At 36.8% G+C, this 17464-nt stretch overlaps 1 protein-coding gene across 21 annotated transcripts; it reads left to right on the top strand.

Annotated features, from left to right (window-relative positions):
- Positions 1 to 6657: 6657 nt before the first annotated feature.
- LOC132626468 (uncharacterized) lies at positions 6658 to 16254 on the top strand. Of its 21 annotated transcripts, none has more exons than XM_060341371.1 (19): positions 7225 to 7682; positions 8430 to 8583; positions 8704 to 8791; positions 8900 to 9007; positions 9083 to 9173; positions 9259 to 9386; positions 9481 to 9559; positions 9644 to 9770; positions 9856 to 10013; positions 10119 to 10242; positions 10323 to 10648; positions 10744 to 10787; positions 10900 to 10956; positions 11044 to 11148; positions 11299 to 11385; positions 11866 to 11977; positions 14384 to 14521; positions 15084 to 15180; positions 16021 to 16254. In XM_060341371.1, the coding sequence occupies exons 1-11, from the start codon at positions 7660 to 7662 to the stop codon at positions 10644 to 10646; spliced, it is 1404 nt and encodes a 467-aa protein (XP_060197354.1). In that variant the 5' UTR covers positions 7225 to 7659; the 3' UTR covers positions 10647 to 10648; positions 10744 to 10787; positions 10900 to 10956; positions 11044 to 11148; positions 11299 to 11385; positions 11866 to 11977; positions 14384 to 14521; positions 15084 to 15180; positions 16021 to 16254. The 21 variants fall into 21 exon arrangements, with proteins under 21 accessions (XP_060197353.1, XP_060197352.1, XP_060197354.1 ...); XM_060341357.1 differs by adding an exon at positions 12193 to 12266 and having other exon boundaries at positions 7236 to 7682; positions 8704 to 9007; positions 11866 to 11955; XM_060341356.1 differs by adding an exon at positions 12193 to 12266 and having other exon boundaries at positions 7236 to 7682; positions 8704 to 9007.
- Positions 16255 to 17464: the final 1210 nt, after the last annotated feature.

The raw sequence follows: 17464 nt of genomic DNA, 5'->3' as shown, positions 1-17464 counted from the left end.
TTGACTTTTCCGACCTAAAATTTTGTCTTTCCGAGTGGGAGTATGGCCGAAACCTTTCCCTCGACGATTCGGCCTTCGCTCCATATCCCTCCTTCGCTCCAAACTGATCGTCCTCCACCCGAATCTTCGATTCATACCGGTTATGGACATCGGCCCATGTCACAGCCTCGTATTCTAGCAAATTTTCTTTCAATTTGGCTGAAGCAGCTGAACTTAGCATGTTGAGCCTCTTTATGAAAGCTTGTGCGGCCCATTCTTCTGGAACCGGGGGGAGTTCCGTCCGTTCCCTCTGGAACCGGTTGACGAACTCCCGCAGTAGCTCATCGTCCCTTTGGGTTATTCGGAAGATGTCGGCCTTGCGGGCCTGCACCTTTTTGGCACCGGCATGAGCCTTTACGAAGGCATCGACGAGCATTTCGAAAGAAGTGATCGAATGCTCGGGTAGGTGGTCATACCACGTCAATGCTCCCTTCGACAGAGTTTCCCCAAATTTTTTCAACAACACTGACTCGATCTCATCTTCTTCCATATCATTGCCTTTTATGGCATAAGTATATGAGGTCACGTATTCGTGCGGGTCCGTCGTGTCGTCATACTTCTGTATATCGGGCATTTTGAACCTTTTCGGGATCAGCTTCGGGGCTGCACTCGGAGGAAAAGGCCTTTGGATGTACCTTTTTGAATTCGGCCCCTTCAGCAAGGGTGGAGCCCCCGGGATCTGGTCCACCCGAGAATTGTATGTCTCAACCCTTTTTTCGGTTGAGTCTACCCGTTTGGCAAAATTTTCGAGCATCTTTAGAACCTCGGTAGAAGAGCCGGCTCCGGAACCGTCGCTTTCAACCATTCGTGCCTCATTTCTTCCGGTTTCGGCAGTACCCTTTCCCTTTTCCGGCTCTGCTTCACCTTTTCCGCTCTGCAACCGGGCAATTGCGATTCCTTGCTCGGCGATTGCTGCTCTTTGTTCCTGCAACCTTTCAAAAATTAAACGTAAGTTAACACCGTCGTTTGGCGCGCCCGGTTCTCTCCGGCCCTGGGTCCGAGACAACGTAACGAAATTGTGAGTATTTAGAGGATCAGTGGCTGGTAGGGCGACATTCTCCTGGTCCACGGTATTTTTCCGGTTGAGTCGTTCCCTCGAATCGACGAGGTTCGGGTCGGCGGGATTTGGCAATCCCCGTAGCCCGCTGCCTTCATTTTCCGCCACAATCTCGGTGTTGTTAACATGGCCGGATTGTTCGATGTCGGCCATTTAGTCCGCTTTCAGATGTTTTTGATTTTGATGAATATGATGGAAATCAAGACCAAAGATCACTATTATCCTAGCCCCACGGTGGGCGCCAAACTGTTTACCCCGAATTTGGATAATCAATTAAATTTGTAAGCGGGTATAGGATATGTGCTTGGGTCTTGGTATGTATTAGGTAGAGAAAATATGTGTATGGGGGTTCTTCAATAAAACGGCTAATGATGACAATTTGCTATGAACATAAACGTTTATAAACGATGCGGGACACTTGGTGGAAGACACACAATAAAATGGAAACAAACAATCACAGCCGAATCAGATATTTAGAGAGAAAGATCGTAAATATGGACTTTAGTATTGCAAGTGTTCTTCAAAGTAAAAGAGCCAACCCTCACAAAGGAGGGGGATGTGTTCTATTTATAGTGTGACCTCCATGGGTTCCATACAATGTGAACTAATAAAAAATAAAATAAAAAGTTTCTTTTTCCCACTACTCATCGCCTCACCACCAATCAAAAATCAGTAAAACCCACGTACAAAAAAGCATACAAATCCGATAAAAGAATACTATATGGCACAGAATTTGCAGTGAAACTGAATAGTAAACCATAAAGCAAGAATCTTTACAATTTAATATCCAAAAAAGGAGTGTTAAGTAAAGAAAACAAGAACCAATCTACTTGAGAGAAAGAAAAACCAGTGAGAACAAGATATAAACTCAGCTTAAAGATCTCAGTACAGGACAAACACAACGTACCTATATGGGTCCTTCTGATCTTGAATTTCTATTATCTAATAACTGGGTCAGGTTTGATGATGGATCGGCTCTAACAAATAAAATCGGGTTATTTTGGGGGATTTAGGGATTTCCGTTAAGAGAGGGATATATTTGAAAACTTTAATGATGGAAAGAGTATTTTTTACCCAACTTCATAACTGATGCAATTTTTAGCCATTTTCTCAAAGTAGATAAGTATTTTTTACTCCTTTCCCTTATATATTTGTACAACTACGTCTCTATCTTTGTTCTGAATTCCCCACCAGATTCATGGATGTTATCAGTTAAGCTTTTATTAACCGTTAGGCCCAAATTGAAACATCAAGCCCATACTGAATGTAATGTCCTAAAAATTCTTCTGAATCTTGTGATTTTTAAACTTGTCATGTAGGATGTGTGAATTGTTAACTTACTAAATATAGAAAGATGCACTCTTTTTGAGACATCCCAAAAAGGAAAATAAGACGCTTAAATTGGGACGGAGAAAGTGTTAAAATAAAAATCATTATTTGATTAAAAAAAATAAAACATTTATATTTGGTAGTAATGGTAGAAATAATTTGTAAAGGTGATGGTTGGTTACTAGCGGCTAGTAACAGTGGTGGTGATGATTGTGATGGTTGAGGTGGTTGGTGTTGTAGTTCTGACGCGATTGTTGCAGTTGGTAATGGTGATGGAGTTGGTTGATGTTGCAATTGCGTTATTGCTGGTGGTGGCTAAAAATGGTATAGTGGTTGAGAATGGCGTTGATGGTAGTTGGTGACGCTGCTAGTTGTGATGGTGGAGGTGGTTAGTACTAGGAATTGGATGTGGTGGTGGTAGTGGCTGAGTGGTGGCGAAGGTGGCAGTGAATATAATTATAATAATGGAGGTGATAAGTATGGTAGTTTTTGATACTAGTGGTGGGCAGCGGTGGTGTTTGTGATGGTAGAGGTGGTTGATGGTGGTGGCTTGTGGTTGGCGATGACGGTGATGGTTAACAATGGTGGTGGTGGTAGTTCTGATGACAGAGGTGATTAGTAGTGGTTGTGAATAAAGTGGTACACAAAGTATCTTGTGATGATATTAAGACTTTGTTCAAGATCTTAGCCCTCATTTGTTTGCCTTTATGGAGGTCTGAATCTAAGTAGGCGTTTGGCCATAAAAATAAAAAATTATTCACTTTATTTGGAATTTTGAAGTTGGAGTTGAAGATGGATTTGTGTTTGGTTATAGTTTTTGCAAAGAATATTTGGTTGTTTGAATGTAATAAAGTGAAAAAGGTGAAAATAAGGTTTTTGGTGTTTTTCAAATTCCAAATACAACTTCAACTTGTATTTGGAAATTTCATGGCCAAACACTGAATTTCAAATAAAGTGAAAAACTTTTCCGGAAAAAAGTGAAAAATTCTCATTGACAAACGGGCTCATTAAGTGCATTTGTTTACATTAAGATCTAAGCACTTCTTTGATCTAAATATGTCCTAATAGCATTAAGAGGTATTTTTGTAAGTGTAAATTTTACCACCACTCTGTCCACAACCACCATCCCCACCCCACCTCATCTTCACTCTTCATCCCATAACCACTAATCACCTCTGCCATCACAATCACCGCCACCTCCCTCACCCTCCAACCCCCGCCCCTCCCCAACTACCCGCCCACCTACCTACCTCTATCCACTCTCTATCCCACTACCCTCCATCCACCCCAACCCTCATTCCACCACCACTATCACCTCTGCCATCACCACCGCCAATGTCAACCACCAGCCACCTCTGCCATCACAACCACCACCGTTGGTAGCCACTACTGTCAGTCAATACCACACCTACTATTTTCATTATTATAATTATATCAATAGCCATTGATGCCGCCACCACCGCTGCCATCGCCATTGTCGCCTCCGTTATCAGCCACTACCACCAATGTGGCCAATCTTTACTACCAACCATCTCTACCATCAAAACTAGTACCGCCATCAACCCCATATTCAACCACCACACATTCTTAGCCACCACTAATGCTGTCAATTACAAACATCAACCAACTCCCCCATCACAACCACTACCAACCGCCACCATTGTGATAATCACTACAACACCAACCACTTCCACCATCACAACTACCACCATCTCCACCATCACAACTACCACTACCACCACTACAAAGCATCTCCACCATTACTAGCGAATATAAATGTTTAAGTTTTTCAATCAAATAATAGTGTTATTTTATTAGTTGTATATTTTTTTAATATTTAGTTACTTTTTTACTTGAATTGTATATTTTATGTTTAAATAAGCACATTATGCATATGTAGATGCTAAGCCAAGGGTGGCATTCAAAGTTGCAACAACTATAGAGGTATCGAGTTGCTAAGCCACACTATGAATGTGTGGGAAAGGGTGGTGGAGATGAGGGTGAGGAGAGGCGTGTCCATTTCAGAAAACCAGCTCGGATTCATGCCGGGGCACTCGATTATAGAAGCCATTCATCTTGTGAGGAGACTGGTGGACCAGTATAGGGAGAGGAAGAAGGACTTAGACATGGTTTTCATCGATCTAGAATAGGCTTACGACAAAGTGCCAATAGAGGTTTTATGGAGATACTTGGAGGCTAGAGGTGTACCTGTGGTGTACATTATGGTGATCAAGGACTTGTATGAGGGAGCCAAGACCAAGGTAAGGACAATGGGAGGAAACTTGGAGCACTTCCCAGTGGAGATGGGGTTGCATCAAGGATCATCTCTTAGCCTATTTTTATTTGCCTTGGTGATGGATGGTTTGTCGAGGCAAATTCAAGGTGAGGTGCCATGGTGTATGTTATTCGCGGATGACATAGTCTTAATTGACGAGACTCGCAGCAGAGTGAAAGCTAAGATGGAGGTTTGGGGACAAACTCTGGAGTCAAAAGGGTTCAAGTTGAGTAGGACCAATACAGAGTACTTGGAGTGCAAGTTCAGTGACGTGACACATGAGGCTGGCGTGGAAGTGAGGCTTGGTACGCAGGCCATCCAAAAGAAAGGAAGCTTCAAGTATCTTGGGTCTATTATACAAGGAATGCGGATATTGACGATGATGTCACATATCGTATTGGTGCATGGTGGATGAAATGGAGGCTCGCTTCAGGAGTGTTGTGTGATAAGAAGGTGCCACCAAGACTTAAGGCAAGTTCTACAAAGTAGTAGCCAGACCGACTTTGTTGTATGGGGCGAAGTGTTGGGCAGTCAAGAACTCTCACGTCTAAAAGATGAAAGTTTTGGAAATGGTGTGTGGGCACACCAGATGAGATAGGATTAGAAATGAAGATATCCGGATAAGGTGGGAGTGGCATCAATGGAGGACAAGATGCGAGAAGCGAGGCTGAGATGGTTTGGGCATGTGAAGAGGAGAGACACAGATGCCCCAGTGTGGAGGTGTGAGAGGTTGGTATAAACGGTTTCAGAAGAGGTAGAGGTAGGCCGAACAAGTATTGGAGAGAGGTACTTAGACAGGACATGGCGCAGTTTTAACTTACCGAGGACATGACCTTAGATGAGAGGTTATGGAGGACTCAAATTAGGGTAGAAGGCTAGTAGGTAGTCCCGCGTATCCCTTCATACTAGTAGTGGAAATTTTGATCTATAGTTTATTGTCCTTTGATTCTTGCTACTATATGTTGTTTCTTGTACTTCGATTATCTTATTTATCTGTGGTAGCTACTGTTTTTTTTTCAGACTGCTTTATCATGGCTTTTTCGCTTTCGTTAGTTTCATTTTCATATTGCTTTGAACTGCTTGTGCTTTTCTGACCTTTCTTGTCATGTTTTCTCTTGAGCCGTGGGTCTTTCGGAAACAGTCTCCCTATCTTCCGAGGTAGGGGTAAGGTTTGCGTACACTTTATCCTTCCAGACCCCACACTGTGGGATTTCACTAGGTATGTTGTTGTTGTCGTATGCATATGTAGATGCTAGAAAAATAAACAATCTTAATCATTCAATGTTCAGATTTTGAGGAAACATCTTAATCATTCAGATATGTATTCAGATTCAGACGTCTTAATCATATTGAAAACAAACGAGACCTTAATGATTAGGATCTCTCCAAGTTAAATAAGTACTTAAATCTTAATGTAAAAATATGCATTCATATTCAGACGTCTTAATCATATTGAAAACAAATGAGGCCTTAATGATTAGAATCTCTCCAAATTAAATAAATACTTAAATCTTAATGTAAAAATGTGATTCAGATGCCTTAATCATATTAAAAATAAATGAGGCCTTAATGATTAAGATCTCTCCAAATTAAATATGTACTTAAATTTTATTGTAAAAATGCATTTACTGACCTAAGGCCATAACTATTGAGATGCTGAACTACATTAAATGCAAACAAACAAGGCTTAAATTGATTACCAAATAATTTTACAATGGTTAAATAGATCAGACTGTGGGTCCTCTTGACCGATTTGACAGGTCTAGACTGCATCACATCATAGCAGAATAATTTTAAAAAAAAAATCAATATCTATATTTATTTAATTTTTTAACTATATAATAAGAGTGAGTCTATAGGTGCGACGAAGGGTACTCTCGAAATAATACCATCTATTGGGGGCATTTGGTATTTTGAGTTCAGCCCCTTTTTTTCTTTCTCACTGACACGTGCTGTAGCGCTTTCAGCATTTTTCCATTTCTTCTTCTTCATCTATGAGAACAAGAAGGGCTATTCATTATCAATTTTTCCATTTCTTCTTCTTCATCAGTGAGAACAAGAAGGGCATATACGTCAATAATACAAATTTTTTTATGGCTAATTCAAATCAAACATTTGTTTCACATCTACACACTTCTTCAAATGATCTTCTTGGAATGAACCATGTTTATCTTGTTGGAACGATCAGAAAAAAGAAATAACAGCCTGTCCAACTATCTTGCTTCATCTTCATCTTCAATTTGTGCTGATATCTGTAACAATCTGTCCTTACAATTTTAGGTATGCTTGTCGCTCTTGCCCTAATTTTTTCTTCTAAATTTCCAATTTATGGGTATGCTTCTCGCTCTTGCCCTAATTTTTTCCTCTAAGTTTTCCAATTTATGGGTTAAATTCATTCCTGTTGTTAGAATTTTCATTGCTTCCTTTCTTCTTCTTCTTGAGCTTCGACCCCTCCTTCTAGCGTTTCCATTTTTTTTTCCCCACAAAAATTTAGGTGGAAATCAGTTAGCTTTTCTGTTGATATCAATTGAGAAATCAGTTGCTCTATCTTGCTTTAGATTCGATTTTGTGTAGATTGTTAGAAATAGATTCAGTCTCAAGTATGTAAATTAAAAGCATATTTGTCTAGATGTTAACCTTTTTATGTTTTGACACTTTAAAAGTGTTGATTATAGTTGTTTTGTCTACTGTGGATTTAATGAAGTGTATGAAACTTCTTAAAATGAATGTTGTTATTACTTTGAATGTAAATAGGCATTACTGGTACTAAGAAAATTGTTGAAAGTACGTTCTATGTGTCTCTGAGTACACTTATCGACTTTGACCAGAAAAGAAATAGTTTCATTCCTGTCGTTGCAGCTTCAAAAACAGAAACATGTGTTGTATGTGTCAAGGAGTTCTCCTCATCTAAATTTATCCAAGATAGAGAACATGGACTGTTGGATCTTTACTCCACAAGATGTGTTCAACATTGAAAATTAGGTTTATTCATATTCGAAATTTCTATGTTACAGAGCTGTTTTTCTCTATCTTGGTTCCAATACGTCAATAATATGTGCTGGATTTTTTAGTTTTGGTGTAAGTTTTTCTCCATCTTTCTTCGTTTATTGCACCCCCAGTTATTGGTAATATAATAAGAGGTGGTATCTGTAGGTTTGTTAATTTCTAATAATTTCTTGTTAGTATATCAGATTTTACTTGAATGTTTGAAAATAGATAACTACATTCATGATATTGGATAATTAATGAATATGAAGCTGCGATTTTTTTTCTTTGATGTTCTGCCATTTTTCACTATGTTGGCTGGTCAAGTTGTCCTTTTGTGACTACATAACTATAACTTTGGTGATCCTGTAAAATTATCTACCAAACTTACAAACATATATGGAGAATGGAGTAACCATAGATATCATCAATGTATTCCATCAACACAAGTGAGTTCTTTTTATCAGAACTGTCTGTGTCAATTGATCATTTGGAGAATTTCGCAAAATATAAGACATATAAAGCCTACTGTTTGTATTAATTACATCAATATATAAACTGATAAAAAATGATGAAAAGATGAGTTTAGTTTTCCTAGCCAATAATTATGTTGTGCCAATGGTATGTCTAACTCTTATGGTTTTGCCTTATTTGGCTGTAAAGTAGGTATCTTTTAACCATTCTGAGAATTTTGTGGATGAGGTATACTTCGCCAACTTTTAGCCCACTTTAATTATTTTTCAGGAGATATAAAATGACAGAGCGACTTGGCATATATGCAATCACTCCTGAAATACCAGACTGGACCTGTAAAGTGCAAGTTGTGGATATATCCAAACCAGGAGAAGGTTCTGACCGAAAGATAAAATATTTGAACATGATCTTTCAGGATGAACAAGTACTTCCTTTTTCTAGCAAAATCAATTATTTATGTCTATGTATGTATAACATTTTCGAATCAATTACTTATATTGCCTGCGTATATCTGTTTCGTTATTTTTTTATGAATCATTCACAGGAAGACCAAATAAAAGCTATTATTTACGGTGATGATATCTCCTCTTATCAAGATATATTCAAGTTGTTCCACACCTATTTGATAACGGGTGCGCGCATACAAGTACCAAATTTGAGATGTGAAAGACCCTTGCATACATTTGAATGGATTATTGACAAAAAAACCATAGTTGATCCAATTGAAAAATATGATCCAGATGAGGATGAATTGCCACCACCCACAAAGCTGAATCTTACATCATTTGAAGACATCAACAATCAAGCCTCCCAGTCTACCAAAGAGCAGCTTAAGGACGTAGAATTTAGTATGGTCATATTACTTCTTTTCAATTTAACTTTTAACACATTCATCTATTAAATACAAATTGTTTTGCCAATAGATATACTCGCAATTGTTGTCCGCTGCTTCCTGCCAAGGTTTGTTGCAAAAGTCCAGAAAAGATTGCAAGAAGTCATTCTCATTGATACTGAGTAAGTGCATTTGTAAATTTTTCAAAATCCTTATTGTTTTGCAATTAAAAATATACGACATATTTTCCTTTTTTTATGTAACCAGCAAACAAGCCTTGACCTTCACACTATGGGAAGACACTTTTATTGAGGACGAAGGCAGGAAACTCCTTGACCAATTCCAAAAACGCCCTATTATCTTTGTCAGGCGTATTGGGGTATCCAAGTACAATGGTAAGCTAAATTAGTAACGTAAGTTTGTATTTCATAAATAAAAAATATTATTGCAATTAATTTAGGTATATTACTTTGTACTTTGTTAATGTAGGTACATCGTTGACAACAAAATTTAACACCACAATACAAATTGATCCCCCTTATACCCAATGCCTACAATTGCAGACATGGTACCACATCACTCTAATCTATATTGTGCTTGATTCTTCCTAATTATTGTTATCCTAAAGTGTTTTAATTTTTTCCTCGAATAGGGTCACAGAAAACAGAGAAATGCTTGCTTCTTTCAGTCTGAGGAGCACATCTGAATCTGGATCTCTTATCAGTGTTTCAGTAGATGAACAAATAGTCCCAATTGCAAATGTTCAATCACAACAGGACGTTAGTATAATTTCTATTAACATAATTCATAATTTCTGCCCATACTTATCCTTATAATAAGTAGTCTCATTTCCTTTTAATGCAGGGGCATTCCTTCTCCATTGAGGCAAAAGTATCACTTCCAGATAAACTCAAAAGTTGCTATGTTTTACTATGTCCCAGCTGCAAACAAGAAGTTAGAAGTTTAATAAAAAGAAAGTTTCTGTGTATGATTTGTAAGCAACGAAATATGTTAATTCCCAGGTATTTTTATCTCTAAGTTTACACATACATCCAAACACAATATTTACCACAATCCTTCTATTCTTATAAAAAAAAATATTATCTTTTGGACATACACACTTGCAGGTGCAGATTTGATGTAAATCTCCAAGATGCTTCTGGATCAATAATTGGCATAATTATGGACAAAGAAGCAGAAAAATTATTATCCCTTACCACAGATGAGATTTACGACCTTGCTTCAAATGAGGTGAGCATTCTAACTGAATAATTTACACAATCTCACATTTCAATTGATCAAACAAAAAGCTAAAATATATTTCTCCCCAGGATGAGTTGCTACCAATGCAGAATATTCAGAGCAAGCTAAATCAGAACTTTTACATAATTCAAGTGAAAAAATCATTCTCCCGCACTTCTCAAGCAACTTCTCAAGCAACATCTGGAAAATTGTACATTTTGTCTTGCACTGAAAAAGGAAAAATCGTACATTCTCTCCCTGAATCACCAAAAATTGATATTGAAGAAGGCAACAAAAGGAAAAAGAAACATTTAGTTTCTTTTGATGAAGAAACAGAAGTACCAACCGAGCGACGTCACTCGCTCAAGCTGAAACAAAAACTGGAGCCAACAACTCCAGTAAAAAAGAAATAAAGGTCACCACAAAATTCTCTTTCTTATTCCTTGTATGAATATATTGATATTATATCTTGATACCCTCTTTCATTCTTTCTGGTAAACACATTTGCAGGATAACCTCTTTTTGCAATCACTTTTGCGTTTTGCGGAACAAAGGTAATTTATATCAAAACCTATTTACCCTATTCCATTACTTAAATGTTCCACAATTTTCTTTTTACAAATTTTTAACATCAACCACAACTAAAATTTATTCATTCTTAAACAGTTCTTTTGTACAGAAATCAATTCTCTTTTGAAGTTTGCTTTTCACTTTTTGTCTAAGGTATACATTTCTATTTCTTTGACTCTATTTATTTATTTCCATATATTACTATCTTTCTGTCTCCAACTAAAGCAATGACTGTGTTAGAGAGAGGAGCTTCAAACAACTGTGCTATCTGAGATCAAAGAGGGGCGATGTTCCCTATTTCTTTAGGGATTTAATCTGTGAATTCGTCCTCTATGAAATTCCAATGTAAGTCTCTACTTTGAACAAATGATTTTCTCTTTCTTTATTATGCATTTATTTTGCCTACTCCTGCTTCACGACTTAAAGTTGTGATTTTGTAACTTTTATAATTCAGACACTACAAAACCTAAATTTTTGTGTTTTACAATCTTGAAGGATTAATATTAGCTTCTCAACCTTTGTTTGCCATGCAAAAGTTGTACTACAGCAGTTTTGAAGCACCAATCAAGTACTGCAGCAGCAGTAATGTTTTCTCTGTTCCAACTTAAGATTTCTTTACCGATATAGTTGCTTATACATATTGTGTCTATAGATATTAATTTGCAAAGCAATATAGTAGTAGATTGATCTGAACTTCCAAGTATTGACAGTTTTTCAACTAAAGATTACAAGGTGTAAAACTCTCTCATTTCATTTCACATGGCGATAATTCCCCTATCAACCTTGTCTGTTGCTGCATTTGCTCATGTGTTGCACTAGAGAAAAATTAGAGCGAGAAAAAAAAACTATGCTTCTAAGAGTAGGATTACCAGGAACAAATAAAAGGCTTACAGGTGACTGAAAATTAGGCCCCACCAGCCATGTCCATATCTGTAATTTCTACAACATGACTGCTTTTCATCTCGATACAATGGAGGTGGGCACTGCATCATTTGCTTACAAGTGGCTCTGTTGGACATCTTATGTTGGAACTTATCTGATTATATATTTTTTCACTTGCAGTGTCTTTCAAAGAAGCAGCAAAATATGATAACTACATGGATCATGAGGGCTGTGGTGGCTAATGACCTCTTCATTGACAAGAGTTTCACGGTATGCTTTATCTTGTTTGAAGGTAAAAATACTTCCAACTTTCTTAATGGTTTCTAATATGGACAAGAAAAATAATAGCATCTCAAAAAGCCTTACTTGTAGTTGCCAGCCATATTTGTTTTTGCACATTGTATGATCCTACAATCGCAAATGGTGAAAACTTTGCTATTTAATCAAAAGATTTTCAATTAGATTATGATTTATAATACCGAAAGATCAAATTTACCTTACCTTCAGGTGGTTTGCTCAAAGTTTGGTCCTGCAAAGGGCTATGAAAAATATGGAGTATCAGCAACATAACAAAAAAACATGTATGTGTTTTATTAATTATTTTTATTGGTTGATATTGGAATTGAGTCCAGACTGGTATAGACAATAGTTTTAATTTATGCATTGAACCCTTGCATGATAGCTTCAGATTGGGTTAGTGTATCCATTTCCCAAGTCTTTAGCTGCATATTGGTATAGTATGCCCATCTTGATAAATTTAATGTTCACTACACAAGGGAAATAATTAATGGACTGCAGCAGTGTTCGTAATATTCCTCTATCTGCTGTAACAATAATTCCATTAGACATGAGAATTTCTGGTTCTCTTTATTGTGGCATTAGTTAATAGTTACTAATTAAACCTTTGACATAATATCTACTCAATTAAGGAAAAAAAGATGTGAGATATATGAACCAGATCGTATTTTAATTCAGTTGGAAGGAAACCACTATTGTGATATCTTGAAATGAACTTCTTTATTCAAAATTTTATGTGAGACACTTATATGTGGTAAGCCAGTGGAGAACCTACATAATTTCCACAAATCCTATTAGTTCAGTTAGATGCATCCAAAGCCCCATAAGGTGAAGAATGCCTACTGCTTGCTGAACTTTTGTGATGGTTAAACTACATAACAAATTTTACCTACTACAAGCATTCACAAATATAGTCCTGCTAAGCACCTTATTGGGCAGAATGTTGATAGCTATGACTTCACAGCCCCGACTAATCCCGGGGGTGCACAGGCCCTCGGCAAGGAGTTTCCCGCAATTGCACCACGGGTAATTCAGGGTTTCCCCAGTCCGATGAGCCTCAGAAATTATTTCCACCTAGCGGGTTTCGAACTTGAGACCTTGAAAGGGAGCACCCCAAGGCTCAAGTCAATTGCCACCAGGCCAACCCCTGAGGGTTTTGGCAATGATGACAATTATGGATGTGCTTTTGCCATCATCTGCCCTCTAAACAAGCTGTTAAAAGGGGAAGTTGGCCTAAAGAATAATTTATGAATTTCCACCGGAGGAACTTTATGTTTGTGGTACTTTCCTCCTTTAGGTTGCTAATCTTTCTATTGTGTCTTTCCTTTTAAGATCTTTCACATTAAGAAAGAGTTTGGATGAATATACATTTTAAAAGTTCTTTTATATATTTTAATGAGATGAGAATGTTGAGATGGATGTGTGGCCACACCAGGAGTGACAGGATTAGGAATGAGGATATTCGGGACAAGGTGGGAGTGGCCTCGGTGGAAGACAAGATGCGAGAAGCGAGATTGAGATGGTTTGGGCATGTGAAGAGGAGAGACACGGATGCCCCAGTGCGGAGGTGTGAGAGGTTGGCCATGGATGGTTTCAGACGAGGTAGGGGTAGGCCAAAGAAGTATTGGGGAGAGGTAATTAGACACGACATGGCGCAGTTACAGCTTACCGAGGACATGACCTTAGATAGGAGGGTTTGGAGGACCCATATTAGGGTAGAAGGCTAGTAGATAGTCTCATTACCCTGCCTTATTAATAGTCGCATTATCGTAGTATAATTTCTTGTGCTCTAATTTATGCTATTATGCTATTATCTGTTATTTCCTGTGCTTTGATTATTCTATGTTATCTGTGTCGCTTGCGTTACTTCATTTCCATATCGCTTTGAATCTCTTAGCCGTATCTGACCTCTTTTTATGTTTTTATTGAGTCGAGGGTCTCTCGGAAACAGCCATCCTACCTTGGTAGGAGTAAGGTCTGCGTACACTCTACCCTCCCCAGACCCCACGTTGTGGGATTTCACTGGGTTGTTGTTTTATATATTTTAAAATCTGAAACATCATAGTACTAGATGCTTCAAGGCTTATTTCTTGATAACATTTTTCTTAAATACATGATACTTCCAGGAAAGTTGATGCATGGTTGAAAAGTGCACATGTAATTCTCCTAAAAAAAGTTCCATATTTTTATATGACACTTTTTGCTCTTTTTTTCCTTTAAGCATTTGATTTCCTATATGTCCAATTCTATGTTCAGTGTGTTTAGTTCGCCGATGAGCAAACTTGAAAGTAGATCATTTGGAGTATCAACTCATGACAAATAAAAGGCTTACGGGTGACTGAAAATTAAGCCCCACCAGCCATGTCCATATCTGTAATTTCATATACTTTTGTTGAAGTAGGGACCAATCTCAAACGATACTTTGACATGCATGAGTTGCTCTCTCCTATGCTGCACCTTAAGGATTGAATTACTTTTGGCTGACTGGGAAGACTCTCTGAGGTCCATCATTTTTGCTTGGTTTTCACAGGAATTCTAGGTAAGCCAGTACTTGGCAATATAATCTACATAATGGGCCTATTATTGGGAAAAAAAGAAGAACAAAGGTTTATTTACATATAATTTCTTCCAAAGGTTTTCAAAGGTTTATTTTCTAAGTAGGTGACTACTTACTTTGAGTTTATGTTGTTTTCTAAATGATTGTTTTAACTGTGTCTCATAGAGTGTCCCTTGGCATGTTTTGCATTAGGAAGTCAATCAAGATCCACAGTCAGCCGCATTTTTCTTTGATCAAATCTGATTTGTACTTTTTGAATTTACTTTATTTCCAATCAGTGTTGCAACTACTTAATGAGGATTTTGAAGGCACGTCTACCCAACTAAGTTCTATTTGATGTTGTTTGTCAGAGAAGAAGCAAATATTATTCAAAACTAATTTTCTGTACTGAAATCGCCACAGTTCTTGCTACTCTATGTCATAGTTAATCTGATTCTGCATGAGTGATGATCTAACAAGCGTGCTATATTTGTACTTCACACTTCCTGTACAAATTTTTCATGTCACTTAGAATCTATTTGTATCTTTTTTGGGTTGACTCCAGCTATCAAGACTTGGAAAGAAATTGATGAATACGTACTGGTTTCACAAGCACGTCAACAAACGACAATAGAAAAGCAACCTCATAGCTTGATGTTGAGGTATTATGCTATCCCATTTTCGAGCTCAAAATTTAGTGATTTCTACTATTGAAGTAATGTGTTACCTCCAAGGTGGCATACATTTTAGTAAAAAACTTTCCACTGACTTCTTTGCTTCAAAATAGCATATAGTGAAAACAAGCAAGACTTTTTTTTTTTAATCAAATATATCAATAGGACATGCCTATTTATTTGTTTTATTAATCATCAAATAAAAGTAAAACTACAAAGATCCAGAAAAGCCAAAGTAGGCAAAAATAAAGGAAAAACAAAAATAGCAAAATACAAAGGTCCAAAAAGGTAAGGAAATAGGACTGTTGTGCTTGTTGCATCTTTCAAAGCTTGTACTAATATTTGCCTGATGCTGTATTTCCTGCGTACAACATCTCCATCCATGCTACCTGATGTTGCTGATGCTGTAAAATTATAAGAATTATCCACGCTCCAGCTGCAGTTGCATTACCTCTGATCATCCTATCTTCAAAATTCTTGATCTAATATTTGAATAATACTATTTGTCCAGGTTCAACAGCCTTCTATCTTGAGAAGGAAGATCTGTGTATTGCTATATTCTACTGATCCCAACAAAATGACTTGATTTACACTATAATCTGCTAGACTATTTCCCTCCCTCTTCACATGTTGAAACTTAACCTCACACAGATGTTTTATCTCCTTTTCCGGCTGCACCAGTAACATAAACAATCTCCCTTGGAGTTTTACCCATAAACTCAAACAATGGTAGACCCACTTGTGTGTTTGAGGCTTACTACATAGGCTTTACTAATGTCAGCAGTGACTGCTTCATTGATCATTGGAGCATTTTTTTTATGGATGCAGGAAAATTGATTGATGGAGATCATTGCAATTCTATGCTTGGACGTATATGTGCTTTTCAAGAAAAGTCTACAGCCAACTACAGCTACTTGAATCTAGATTGTAGTCCCTTACACAAAGAACATCAAAAATTTCACAGCTTCTCTCTTTCTAACAAACTTGGCAATGTAATAGTGTAACTTTGTTCCGCACAAGATGAAGCATATTATCTTTATATAAAACATATTTAACTTGATAGTACTGGTTCCTTTTTGTTGGTTAAACTCCTGTTAAACAAATAAGGAAGTACCTTTCGAAAGTCGAACCACTTTTATATAACATCATTCGCCCGTGCCTTGCACGGGCTCGGGCCATCTAGTTTCTACTATATTAGAAGCACCGGTTGGTGCTTCTTTCGTCGTCCGTGTGTGGACCCTCCAAAAAAAAAATTGTAAAAAAAAAAAACAGGCCCTACAAAAAAAAAATTGTGGGTCCCATATTCAACATCCAGTATTAAAAAAAATTGTAAAAAAAAATTATGGGCCCCATATTAAACAACATTCAGTATTAAAAAAAAAAGTGGAACCCACCACATCCAAACTCACGGGAAAAAAAAAGTGGATCCCATATTAACAAAATCAAGCAATATTGAAAAAAAAAAGTGAATCTTATATTTAAAAAACAAACAATGTTAAAAAAAAATGTGGGCCCCATATTAAACACGATGCGTATTCATAGCAAACACTAATATAATAAAGTTTTAAATACGGAGCACAAACTACAATGTTATATTAATCGTGTTTTGAACATAGTATCTCATATTGACAAAATCAAGCAATATATAAAAAAAAAAATGAATCCCATATTAAAAAAATAAACTATGTCAAAAAAAAAAGTGCAGACTTTGTATTCTTAGCAAACACTAATATAATAAAGTTTTAGATACGGAGCACAAATTACAATATTATATCAATCATGTTTTGAACATAGTATATATAAAAAAATAAAAAATAAAATTGGGCCTCATATTAAACAGGCCCATAAAAAAACAAAATTGTAAAAAAAAAAATGTGGGCCCCATATATATTGACCCCATACTAAACAACATCAAGCAATATATAAAAAAAAAAAGTGGAACCCACCATCTCCAAACTCACGGTAAAAAAGTGGACCCCGTATTAACAAAACCAAGCAATATCAAAAATAAATAAATTGAACCCCATATTCAAAAAAAAATAATGTCAAAAAAGACTTCGTATTCGTAGTAAGCACTAATATAATAAAGTTTTAGATACGGAGTACAAACTACAATGCTATATTAATCGTGTTTTGAAAATGTCAAAAAAAAAAAAGTGCACCCCATATTAAAAAATCAAACAATATTCATGTAATTTTCAAAGTATCTCATTAAGTCAATAATGATGGATTCATTACCGCGTGTGTATCAATCCATTAGTGGGAGCAAATG

Source organism: Lycium barbarum, chromosome 2, assembly GCF_019175385.1.
Source record: "Lycium barbarum isolate Lr01 chromosome 2, ASM1917538v2, whole genome shotgun sequence".
In the NCBI taxonomy this organism is placed as follows: Eukaryota; Viridiplantae; Streptophyta; class Magnoliopsida; order Solanales; family Solanaceae; genus Lycium; species Lycium barbarum.
This window is presented reverse-complemented; position numbering and strand designations above follow the sequence as displayed.